Source organism: Gopherus flavomarginatus, chromosome 2, assembly GCF_025201925.1.
Source record: "Gopherus flavomarginatus isolate rGopFla2 chromosome 2, rGopFla2.mat.asm, whole genome shotgun sequence".
Classification (NCBI taxonomy): domain Eukaryota; kingdom Metazoa; phylum Chordata; order Testudines; family Testudinidae; genus Gopherus; species Gopherus flavomarginatus.
The window spans coordinates 176,280,610-176,294,403 of NC_066618.1; the positions used below are offsets into that span (position 1 = coordinate 176,280,610).

Consider the following 13,794-nt stretch of genomic DNA (forward strand, 5'->3'; position numbering starts at 1 on the left):
AAGGGTCCTGCAGACAATAGCTTCCTTCACTACACAACCCTGATTCATCGACAAAGCAAGTCCATCCTGTGCACTGATGAGACATGGGTCCTGTGGGAAAATATAGTTTGCGATTAAAGACTAGACCTGCTCTGGGGATGTATCGTAAAAGTATATCATAATACATATAAACAAAGGGGCTGGATTAAGGTTAATTCTGGCACTTCCTAATTATTACATGCTTAACTTTGCACGCTTAATAATGTTGTTAATATAATATCTATATAGATATATATACACACATATATAATATTTTAATTAAAAATTATTTAAGGATCTGTCTTACTAGGACAAAGCCAAACTATGCATTTCCTGGATAATTTTCTGTCCTTATTTCACCCCATTGTGCTTAAGTTTTATAGTGGTCTCAAAACAGTGGGTGATCTTGACTGCCTCGTCTGTCCCTACAGGATATGTAGCCTGACTTAAACGAGAAACATCACGAAAACAGGACAATGCTGTAGTTCTGGAGTCCACAAGGAAAGAAGCTTTCTGAAGAATACTGACTACACAGCAGTAGTTAGGCACAACAGTTTGAATTATGGACCAAATGGAAATTTCCCTCAGATGCTTTTTCTTTGGCATTTGATCAAATTCTTTTTATTTTTGTTCCACTGGTTTGTATTCTTTCTTACTTTCTTATTCAAAGTTATAATGTCAATGGAACTTTTTGATATCAGTTGTGTAACTCATTCACTTTGACCTAATGGGCCAGATTCTCTGCAGATATAAATTGACAGCAGTGGCTCCAATTTATGTCTGCAGAGAACTGGGTCCTGTACATTTATCAAGTCACATTTAAAAGGACATTCGTACACAAGCTCATATACAATAAGTGCAGCAAGACATGTTTCCAGTTACATCATAGTAGTTCAACAGGTCATTTGAACCTGATATAATTTCAGAGGAAATTTTACAGTACTGTAGAAACTCCCGCTGAAAAAAAAGTACTTTTCAATAAAATGCTACAGTTTTAATCTGTGTTAAAACATTCATCCAAGTCAGTGGTTTTCAACCTTTTTTCACTCGTGACCCCCTAAAAAATTTTGAGTGGATGTGCGGAGCCCTTTGGAAATCTTAGATGTAGTCTGCAGCCCCCAAGGGTCCACAGACCCCCGGCTGAAAACTGCTGTTCTAAGGAACAAGGACAGATTATGCACAGTGTTCGTTCATTTTCTGCTTTAAAATGAAGACAATAGCTGTAGTTACCAACCAATACTGAGAATTAAGGTTCTAAATGGTTAAACCAATTTTTAGCTAGAGCCTGACAAAAGCACTGGAAACCAGCACACATTTTTAACTGCTCTGTCACTGAAAAATCTTTTTCATTGAATTTGATTTTGAGGACAACTCGTATACTGAATGTGATAGTTCTAAACAATTTAAAACACATGCACTAAATTCTTGGGACTAACAATGTTGCTTTCCACATATCTTTTAGGCCAGTAACTTAAATGATTATTAATTGACAGCGTATGGGCCAGGTGGGAATGGAGTTGCAGGGCGTCTCACCCAATGCTGTTTCAATGCCCATTACAGGTGCCAGGGACAGACATGGTGCATTGCATTTGAGGAAGCTCAGGGATTTCTCCCCCACATTGCTCTCTTAAGAAGGAGGTGGGTTCATGCTTCTACTCCACACCAGTCCACAGAATCAAAAAGACAGTCCAGCCTACTTGTTCATCCTGGATGCTGGGACCTCAAAAGGGACAATCTGTACTTGTGCAGCTGATGGCAGCTTCATACTACCCTCAGTGCAGGGCAGTGCCTAAATGACAGCCCTTTGGATGGGAGAGTGCACACGGGTGTGGTTCTTCTTCAGAGTCTCAGAAGGGCTGGTATGCTCTTCTTCTGCACTGGTCCTGGATCCTCCACGATCCCTTTCTTACCCTGTGACAGTACCATTCTTATGAAGCCATCCTGCCATGGCCTCTCTTGCCTGCAGCTTCTCCGAGAACCACATAAACAGAGGGTGGTCCATGAAAACTGCAATGCAGGTTCCAAACTATAATACTGAGCTTTAAGGCTTCCCAGGCATGTTGTGAGCTCAGGCACACCTCTACCAAGGAACTCTGCAGAGCCAATAGCACTATTAGATCCCAACAAAAAAAGGTCCAAATGACAAAGCTCAGGAAAGCAAGTGGGTGACTTTAATCAAACCTGCCTATGATCTAAAAGTCTGTATCAGAGTAAAGGAAGGGGCAAAGTTGCAAGCAGATTATCCTGCTCAAACCAGTTCATTCATCTCTCACTTTTGTTTTTATAAGGAAGTCTTAAATGGGTGAAATACATATCAGTGTGATTGTTTTTAAAGCTAATTTTCTACCACTATTTCCTATGATTAGTGAATTAAAACCTTCCTTTTCCCCCCGATATGTTTTAAGTAAGTTATGCATATGTAAGGCGATCCAAGTACTGACGGTTGGCATTGAATTGCATAGGCAGAGAGGTATGGGAAATTCGTACAAAATCTGATTGCACAGGCTAGTGTTGTTACACTAAATCCGGATTCCACAGAAACTGATATCAAACCTTTCCCTTTATTTTTTTTAGTAGGTTACATTTAATACCAGACCGTACTGTATTTGCGGGGGAGTGGGATTTGTTTGCTGCTGCCTGATTGCATACTTCCAGTTCCAAATGAAGTGTACAGTTGACTAGTCAGTTCGTAACGCTGGTGTTTGTAACTTTGAGGTTCTGACAGCACTTCTGAACTTTTGTTGCCTGAAGGGCCGGATTCAGCAAAGCATGTGCTTAACTTTAGTAGTTTAAATGTGGTTAAGCAATGTATGAGGCTACTCATCATATGCTTGCAGTTAAGCATGAGAGTATTTTGTTGAGTCATGGCCTAACTTAGCTGTTTGCTTCAACATCAATAATATCATTTTAAAGAATAATTAGGGTTTAAAAAAGTGTTTGATCAACTCACCTATAGAACATGAAATGAAGTTTATTTTAAAAAATCAGTAGTTTGGTGGAAAAGGGTGAGCCTGCAATAAGAGAAAAGCTGCTCTGTTTATCTAAGTGCTGTTAACAGCATACGATAAACTTGGAACAGAAGTAACACTTTTACATTTTAATAATGAAAACAATGTTCCATTTTTTTTCTTCTAAAAGAATTCTTTGATGTCTGCCACGTCCCTGTCCAGGACATATTTTCTGAGAGAAGAAAATATTGTAATTAGTGAAGAAAAATTATATAGAGAGCATGTACTGAAATAACATTTTTGTTGCCAGTGATGATTATTGGTGTATTTCTGTGTCCTTTTAATAAATCTGTATGCTAGGATTTAACTTTTGTGCCCATCACAGAATACTGTAAATCCTACCTTTGGAAAATATAATAGTTCTGTATTTATTACAAACAGTTCTTCAGATTGTTTGCTGATTAGATGCAACTTTTCACAGTGATTTACACAGCACTGCTATTCTGTAGGGACAGAAAATATTCTGTCATTGTTTTACTTGGAGTTAGATCCTTTGGTCATTTTGAATGCAAAACAGGCTTTAAATACAGCTTAACTCTTAGAACACTGAGACAAATATCCATGTCTGTTGTGAACTGAGGGAGGGTCACAACTGGGAGGAGGGATATAAATGGGAGGAACTTTTTTTTCCTTAAAAATTCTCACCAGTGCTACCATCAAAGCTTGTGCTCTGTCTATACTTATGCTCTTACTGTTTCTCTTACCAGTGAGGCAGCTCTGGTAATAGCAATGGTGAGAAATTTTAGGGGAGAAAAGCTAATACAGATAAAACCTTAGAGAGTCCTGAAGACCTCCTAAGGAAGAAAGAAGCTACTAACCATTTCTGTGCCACAGCCCTTATTTTATTTTCAGCTATGTAAAGATATCTGTAGAGCTACATATAAATCTATAGATAGAATCACTCCTAAGCAGCAAGACATAACGTCTGTCAAGTTTCAGGCCAAAGCAAATTTGTATAGCCAAATTATAAACCCTAGAAATAAGGCTTTATAGTGGAATTGCTGTCATAACGTTAACTGCTGTGTATGGCTGTAGTGAGCGTCAGTTTAAGTTCTAGTTTTGATGTGCAGTTAACGGCTTGAGCTCAATCATGATGTATAGTAGGATATTTTAAGATATTACATTTGAAGAGAATTGATATTTAAATATTATCTCTGAACCACGTCATTTTAATGCCTCTGAAACATCATTCAGTCCTTGGTACAGAATCGCATGAAAAAATTCATGATCACATTTCTCAAAATGAACAGTAGCTTAGGTTTCATTAACTGCTTTATGTGATATTTAGAGTAAGAGAACTGAACTGTTTCTGCTGAACATTTAGCAGAATAGTCCTGTAAAATAGCATTTCCGATTTTTTTTTTTATCTTGGTCCTCTTTAATCCTTCATTTCTGCCTTTGGGGGTATATTCTGTTTGTGTTTAGAATAAATTTTTGAACATAATTCTTTCTGTAGCAAGAAAAGTAGTAAATACTTTTTGTCTTGCTGCACCTAACTACTAATGATTGATTTTAGTGGTTGCCAGTGAAACTTCTCCCATTTCCCAGGTAGTATTGATTGTACTTGAATACTATTGTAACTTGATTGCTCAGAACAATTTTTCCCCAAAACATTTGTTTTTTTATGTTCCCTCAGGAGATGATAATTCCAAAACTGAAGCTGTCATTCTTTAGCCGCCTAGTTCAACACAGTAAAGCTTGCTGCAATACAGATGATGATTATTACTCTCACTGCTGATACAGAGAATGGGAATGTGGTGCTGAAAGCTGCTAGTTTAACTCCTTTGCAGTTTGAAACCTAAGACTGGATACTTTAACTCTGTCCTTGGAAAAAGACTTTAGTGCTGAAAGTGCCTCTTGTGTTCATGGAGGAAGTATAACCTACTTTCAATGCAAAATGTTAAACCTTAAAGTAGTGCTTAATAGTTCTGGCTAGTAGTTAAAATAAATTCCACTTTTTCAAATAACAAGAATCCATGTGAAGATCTCAAAGCACTTTACTACCATTAAATAAGACGCAGAATACACTGGGTGAAATCCTGGCCCCATCCACGCTGGTGGGAGTTTTGCCATCAACATTAGTGAAGTGAAATTTGTTAGTCTCTAAGGTGTTCCTCATTCTTTTTATTAGTGAAGTGCATCACCTATACTAATTTTGCAGATAACAAGCCAATGCACAGAGGAGTTAGAGTACATAGCTTTTTCAAGCCTGCAGTAATATTCCAAACTTATCAGAGGACTTGTTCCTGCAATGAGCTACATATAGGTGTTTGTCTGCATGGAGCTTATAACAGTGTTGGGCCTAAGAGCACCAGAATTAGACCCAAAGTGTCCTAATCAGGATTCCTTGCTTTATTTTCTAGACCACAGTCTCTTCCATTATCCCACATTGCCATCAAAAGGAAGGAAGTTTCATTTTCTGTAATTCCATGTGCTTAGATTTAGTTTCTGAATTTTTTAATTGCAGCTAATGTGTAACATTTCAATTTACTAACAAATTTTAATTATAGTGAATTGTTCTGTTGATTATTACTGATTGTATCATTGTGATGCACCCAGAACAGCAATCCTAAAACTCAAGGAAATTGAAGCAAGATCCCATGTAGGTGGTTATCAAAACATGTAATAACCGTGAACCAGTTAGTCAGCAACAGTGTGAACAAAACATAAGAGTCCATATGGCAGGTGCTGAGTAACTGCACACACCCAGCACTATGTGTGTGTATACACACGCACGCACGCACGCACTGGAACACTGAGTTCAGGGAGCAGGAAACGAGCATCAACAGGAAGTAATAAGCAAGAAGGCAGCACTCACACATCAGTCATCACATTGACTTTTCAAAGATATGTATTAAAAAATATCACTTCAGGACTAGATTTTTCCAAAGTGCATTTGCACTTGGGTGCATTGCCCAAACCTTCCAAGGTGCATGCATGCCCATGCTCGTTTGCTTATGTACGTAAGCACGTTTGTGTTCACACATCAGAGTTTGCACACGAACAGGTGGGGGCACACATTTTGTGTGCACATTCTTTTGAAAATCTGACCCTGTGTCAAACTGTGCAGTGGTCTATTACATGTATGAGTCGCTTTTCCAGAGAATATAAAAACTGTAATCACAGAAGTTTCCCTAAAATTTTAAAATAACCAGTAAACCAGAATGATATTTAGTCTTCAACATTTGACAAACAAAAACAAAATATCTCTGAATCCTTTTGATAAATCTGATCTGAGGGACTTTAATTTTTCAATTCTTGTGATGCTCATGATACAGAAGAAATAATCCCATTTTTTACTTTGTGGGACAGTCAAACAGCACACAAGCAGTATCTATGGTTTTCTTATTTTGTGTAACAGAAGGTTTTAGTTTGGAATATGCAATATATATCAAGCAGTAAGTCCAAAGAAAGATCGTTTCTAAGACAAACTATAGAAAATGTACAAGTAGATCTCATAAGAGCTGTTTTGTATCATGAATATGTCTAGTTCTAGACACACTGATTTCCTTCCAATCTTTTAGTTATGAGCAACCAATAATCACTTTAGAAAGAGAAATGATTATGCTCATGGTATTAATGCTGCTGTTTCACTTTGAATAAAGTAGCCCATGCCACTAGTTAGTCATATTCTTTGGCACAGTAAATGTCATGTCATTTTAATTCTAGTAGTGCATTAGGGTACTAATATCATTGAGCTTGTTTAGCCTGATTCTCAGTCCCCAGTACTGGTTCAGTTAACTTCCTTTTTTGGAGCAAACAGTTGATCAGTGTTTTTTTATTAGTATAGAAGTCATAGTCTTAGTATTAAGGTATCTAAAGAACTATGTTGTGATGAAAAGATATGAGAAGCCAAATGTAATTTGAAACAACTCTACAAGGAGAAGGCACAGGTATGCGAATTTTGCAGTCATATATGTAGAACCAAGCTATTTGTGGTATGGTATAGCTGTGTGCAATTCCCAAATGATAGAGTTTATCACTGTGTCAATATCTTACTCAAATGTGGAGATAGAGAATCCCAAATTAGTTAATGAATGTATTCTTCCTTTCTAGTTAACCAGTAAAACCTTTTGAAGGAAGTTTAAATTTTGAAGGGTCTCACCAGCAGCTTTACTAAGAGACAAAAAGTATATATTTGTATGTGTGTGGTTTGTTTTTGTTTTTTTAAATATGAGGATGGTCTTAGATGCCTGTCTTCCATTCTTTATGTAACCTTTTGCATTTTGTGTTTAGAAACTGACATTCCAATTGATTTTCATTGGCCTTCTGCCTGGGTTGAATACTGAGGCAGCAAATTAGGAATGCTTCAGAAGTCCCACAAACAAAGACGTTTGCTGTGAAACTGGAGATAATGTGACACTTATATTTCGAGCTTCTTAGCTTACTCAAGTGATAAATGATGGCATGGTTTAGGTAGTATGTGTGTAGGGGGGTGGTTACAGACTGAAAGAAGTTGCTGTGAGCTGAGCTTTGGGATTCGGCTAGAAGACAGTTATCCATCATGTGACTATGCTGATAATATCTTTTATCTCTCTTTCAGGGGCTAACTTTGTAACTCGAAAAATTAGCCGATCAGTAGCTAAGATTCACCTCGGACAGATGGAATATTTCAGTTTGGGCAATCTGGATGCTAAAAGAGACTGGGGCCATGCCAAAGACTACGTTGAGGTAGGTTATTGGCCGTGTGCCCTTTTTGAAACAGTGCCATTGATCTGTTTAATGCAATAACTTCAGTGAAAATGCATAAGGGGTATCTCAGGAATTTTTACCCACAGAGGCCTGTTAACTTAGTGTTGCTCTCAGTTTCAGACTAGGGAGTTCAGTACATAGTGGGCTACCCCAGCCATGACCTGAACAGAAAAATAAATCTTCAGGTTTACATTCCTTTACTGAATTCCTCTGGGAGGGGTCTATAAACTGAAACTATTTTAAAGAGTTTTTCTCCAATTGTTTCTGCAAACTTTTATGTCCAACATTAAGATCATAGCAAGATGCAGTGAAACGTGACTTTAAAGACCTCACTGCAGGCTGGCGGCCTTTCACTGTGACAGGGCAAAAACACCATTAATGCTGACGATCAAAGGTCTGGTTGGTTCTGCTTCAGAATGAAGCTTCACATTAATATTATATGTCAAGAACTGTGTCACGTATGTGTCTATAGCTATTTACTTTATTTCAGATGTTTTTTGTTAGTCAAAATTGTTTAATTCTATTCTATGCATATACTTTTCTTTTTTAAAAAATCTGCATTGTATTAAAAGAGACATGAATGACCACGTCAGAAATATTGTTGTTTTCCCAGGAGAACGTTATCCCCATTTTTCCTTTCAAAGATTTCCTGTGGTCATTGGGCTATTTATGGCTTTTAATAATTTCTCTCTGGAAAACCAGAGCTGGCTTCCATATTCATTGCTGTGATTCAAAAAGAGGATTATTGTTTGTCTTTCTTAAATTACCAAATTAATACCAAAATAGCACCCTTAATTCTTTGGTTTTTAATTAATTTTTGAGCTCTTTGACCTTGACTTAAGCAATTAAAAGAACCCACCGGTAAGACTAAAATAGATTCTAATTTAAATATTGTCTTGTGAGGAAATCATGGTATCTTACCAATCCTCTTGATGATGACGATAAAAATGGGAAAAAATATTATATCTGCATCCAAGCCATTACCTCAGGTGATTGAAGAAGTAGAATTTGGCCAACTGTGCTGTAAAGTTGGGCCCCAGTTCTGCAGTGCATATGCCTGCTAGGAGTCCTTGATGTTGGTATGATATTTCATGGTAGTAAGGGTCCACCTGCTTGGATATCATTTTCTGGGACCTTAGCATGGTTAATTAACCCAGGAAATCTTCCTGGTGTATTTTCCAGATATAATTTAAAATAATTTTTATACACAACATTTTATAGCAGGCGGAAAATTATTAACAAAATCTATGGGACAAAGCATCTCAGCTCTGTTATTTATAAATAAAACATAACCTTCCACAATTAACAAGCTTTTCAGTTTTAAAAATAAAAATGGCATAAAACAGAAATTAGCATCAGAACATTAAAATAGTTATTAAAGTAAAATACCCAAAGAAAATATATAAATTGAGTTTCAGTATGAATATTCAGGACTGAATTCCACTCTCTTCTATGCTGGTATAAATCCAGAGGAATTCTATTGTACTCAGTAGGCCAAATCCTGGTCCTGCTGAAATCAATAGCAAGACTCTTTGTGCTTAATGGAGAAAGGTCGGATGCAGTGACTCAGTGGTTTCACTAAGGGCACAGGTTGATCTACATTCATCAGATTCTACCTAGGATGACCTGTGTGCAAACCTTAAAAAAAACAAAAAAACAAACAAAAAAAAAGCCTCATCTTATTCAGCAAAACCACCCGATAGAAAGTTCTCAGCTGGAGTCTCCATCAAGGACACACGGTGGTAATGTAAGCAGCATTCCAGATCTTTCATTCATATGTTTTTGGGGCTTTTCCAGAATCTTCTGGAAAGAATTTCTCACTAGGATAGAGTTCATCTTGAGTATCTCATTAGCGGGATCCCTTTGCCTAATGGGAGACTTATTAGTTCTTCTCTAAATATATTTAAAATGTGGTTACTTCCATTCTTATAATGTCTAAAAAAGAGAATAACTTTAAAATAGAAATAAACTATTCCAGCCTTTAATGGACTAGGTTGGACTTAGATATTGAACATCATTAGAATAAATATGCTGTATAATGTTAGATAGAATGATCATATTTATAAGCATTTTGTGAGATTCCTTAAACGTACAATTGAATACATTCAGATCGATAGTATCCTCTCTCTATTTAATTTTAAATCCCATTGATGCTAATATGAGTAACATATGCCTCTGGGTAGACCCCATGCTGTCTTTTCTTTCTCTTTACTACTTGATTAGGAATAATAATAATAAAACTATAAATACATTCATACTTGTTTTATAAAATATTATGGGTTAAATCCTGGTCCTACTTCAATGAGGACAGATTTCATCCTATATTTACTGGTGTGGGTATTGGTATGAAGTGTTGTCTAATAATCAGAGGCTAGGACTAGAAGTCAGGACTCTTGAGTTCTAATTGCAGTTATGCTACTGATCTTACATTATGATCTTGTGTAAGTTACTTCCCAATTCAATAAAGTATTTAGGCACATGTCTAAATTGAAACATGTAGCTGTCCCATTGAGGTGGGACTACTCACATGCTTAAAAATTAGGCACAAGTGAAATACCTTGTCGAATCAGAGCTTAACTAATAGACATTGTAAAAAAAGGTTTAAAAAACCTAATGTTGTGGGGAGGGGTATTTGTTTATAATTTCACCAGTATTGGTTAGTACTTAAACTTCCACCTGCAGTGATTGCAAGTCAGAAATTGGAGCATTGTGCTATGGATGAAAACCTGAAAATGTAATTTGTTCAAAAAAAGAGTGTAACTCCTTCATCTAGAGCAAACATAGAGTAAGCAAATAGTGAAAAGTAAATGTGATTTTTTTTAAATGTCAGTTTTCAACTAAAATATTAGTGATAGATACAAAATGTTTTTAAAACATCTGATTTTTAACTTGTAATTGACCCTTTTAATTACAATGAAGTTAATATCTGTCTGAATGTAAATTAGTGGGAGGAGTTTCCGATTATTTTAGAAATAGCAATCAGTACCACCAAGTGGGGGAAGGAGGGAAGTAATATGTCAGCACTGTTGATTTATGAATCTGCTGTGTGCTGTTTTGTTTTGCGAGGTTAATTTATACCTTTTATTTTATGCAGAACGTTACAATAAACCATCTGCTAGATATTTTCAAACACTAGTACAATAGTAAGCACTTAACAGTCTATGACTCATTCCAATACCATGTGAAAAACACAAGGCATCATACAAATTTCCTCTCACCGCCACCCCAAGAGAGTCTTAATTTAAATCAATTCAGGTTCTCACAATCACTTAACTTAGAGCGCTTAGAAAGTACCCATCAATCCATTGCTAACTTTTTATTTCCCAGCCGCCAAATACTATTAACGCTAAAATCATTAAGGGATATATGCAAGTGAAACCTTAAAGAAGTCTCATTGTATGGAAAGTGAGAGACATGTTTATTTGTAAAGTTGCAATAGGATATTCTGCAAATAGAACACAACCTCACTGTAAAGCTCTCCCAGAGAGAAAGTGAGTTTGTCTTTTCCAAGAAGTTCTACAATGGAGCTTTCGCCTTCTCTCTTATAACCCCTTTAGCATAGTGTTCTGGGGCTGGGCAGTGCAGCACAAAGTTAAATGTTGTGCGGGCAGGAGAGGTGCAGAAAAGAAAATCGAACAGAGCTAACTACCCACCTCCACTGTCACCGACCTAGTTGCATTCCTCTAGTTGGACACTCTCTAGACTTCTATGAATGGATCCAAATGCTGAATCCCACATACCCTTTACTTCCAGGGTCTGGGCAGAGTTTAGCTATGGTTCCTGGCTTTGGGTCTCTAGGCATGTACTCTAGATGTAGACCTCATGTCTGATGCTCGTTTTGGCAATGGGGACTCCATTTGCTTGGGCTCTGAAACTAGCGCTATGCCTCCTCAGCACTCGTATGTTTTTCCCAGAATCCGATCAAAGGCTTACAATTTACCTCTTTACAGGGGCGTGTGATAGTGAAAGTAAACAGATTTTGCAAAGGATTCTGTAACACCATTGCTCTATCCTTAGGTAGCATGAGAAATACACAGTCCAATATAAAATAATAATCACACTTATACGCATTGCTCTGCCTCAGGTCCACTCTGGAGAGTTTCTTGAGTTGGGCAGTGTCTTCTGGACTGTCCAGGATCCTTTCCCTGCAACATATGACTTCTCTTTAGAATGTGGACTCTTTCTTGCTTCACTAGCTTTCTCTGACCTTGGCTGGTCCCTCAGTTAAACCAGGCCCCCACTGCTACTAAAGCATGCCCATTTCTTCTCCTCTCCTGCCCAAATCTTCCTGTCCCTTGAAAAACCTTCATTCTTTGTTCCTCCTGTGAAACCTTTTTTAAACCCCAGCACCGTCTCTTTGCCCTGCTTGGGTATTTCCCATTCTCTCTGCTTCCCTATCCCTGTTAACAAGGAGAGACTAGCTTCAGCCAAGCTCCGCTGCATAGCCATTGTTCGGTCCCCACTGCAGTTGTAGCCATTGTTCCTGGACTGGGAGGTATGCGCTTCATCCCCTGTCAGCAAACAATGAATTCCACATCCAAGTGGAGGCATTCCCTGATGCAACAATTTTATAACAACTTCATAACATCAACCATAATTCAGAAGTTTTACATATAGATTTCACAAATTACCATCACATCCTAATGCTGTCTGCCCCTACAGCTCCGCATCAACACCCCAGCTACTGAGCTGTGTATAGGCATAATAATACTTTCGTGCTTCAGAGGGGCATTGTACAGACAAATGTGTTCATGTTTATGAAATGCTTAGATACAAAATTGGTGATTGCAATAGAAAGCCTAGAAATAAATATTAGACAAAAGTCACATTTCAAACCAGAGTAAAGTTTTAATAACCTGTAATTTACAACCTGTTTAGATTTCTACAGTGTCTGCAAACATGAAGAAACATTCTCCTTTGCCTTCTGTATAAATCCGTCAATGTTTGGGGGCAGGGAAGATGCTAATATTGGCTACAGTCAACAAAGCATTTAGGTATAAGACTATTCAGATGCATATAACTAAGTTTCTGAATTGGGGGCAGCTTTATGCTGGAAGCTGGTTGCCACATTTTTATATTGATTTTAGTAAAACAATAGAAAAAGTAAAACAAAACCAGAACATTTCATAAACATGCAATAGGAATAGATTACAGCTGGTCCACAGTACCATCAGACATACTAAGAAACCATGTAAATAGAACCATCAGAGCTTAGTCATGTGATATTGATGATTGTGATTTAAAGTCAATGGGAAATACACTTGGTCATTTGTCAAAGTTACTTTTTTTAGTCCATTTAAAGTATTTTAAAATAGCAAAATCTAGGTATTCATACTAAGGTGTCTTTTTTCACAGCAATGGTGTTAATTGGACTTTTGTGCATGGTTCCTCTATATGCCATTCTATCCACTAGAATGTATTCTTAGTGTAGACAGCTGCCTCCTAGTATGGTTGTGAAGGGGAATCTCTCCCCTTCTCCTATATGTTTGGGTATATATATTTAAACAATATAGAAATATCTTACTTTTAGTTTTTCTTGTATTTTGTGCACAGTATTGTCTTGTAAAAGACTCCCTAGCACTACTTTCACTGCAGGAAGTAATACAGTAAAATTGAACTTTCGTCCAACCAAACTGTTGGCCAAGACACCGCTGATTCTGCATCGTTGCTTTCAAGGAATGTTAATGATCCGAGTTGTCTTCTATGGTACATTTTGCCACAATCTGCTTTTCTCAGCATTCTTTTTTGTGACAAATCCTGCAGTCCTTACTCAGGCATAGCAAAAGTCAGTGGGTGTTTCACCAGAGTAAGGACTGCAGGAATTGTTCTTAAGTAATAAAGGGAATGTCAATTATATCTACCTGTAGAATATGATATATGAGATCCGTCACCAGCTGACACACGTCTTCTGTCATGAAGGGGTATTCTACCGTCTTCTGTTGTTTGCTCCAATTTTAAATGATTCTTTTCCCTTCTACACTCTTAGTTAAATTCTTGCTTTCCTCCTCCTCGTAGTCAGATCACTTGAAACAACTGTTATGGACAGAAGTTAAAGGGCCATTCTTAATTTCCAGGT

The 13,794-nt window shown here is 37.3% G+C and overlaps 1 protein-coding gene across 2 annotated transcripts in view; it reads left to right on the forward strand.

Annotated features, from left to right (window-relative positions):
• The window catches only part of GMDS (GDP-mannose 4,6-dehydratase), a 550,007-nt gene that overhangs the window by 253,013 nt on the left and 283,200 nt on the right, over positions 1–13,794 (forward strand). For both annotated transcript variants that reach the window (XM_050940197.1, XM_050940196.1), the window contains exon 7: positions 7,570–7,697. In XM_050940197.1, coding sequence (XP_050796154.1) covers positions 7,570–7,697 — 128 coding nt within the window. The remainder of the gene's footprint in view (positions 1–7,569; positions 7,698–13,794) is intronic.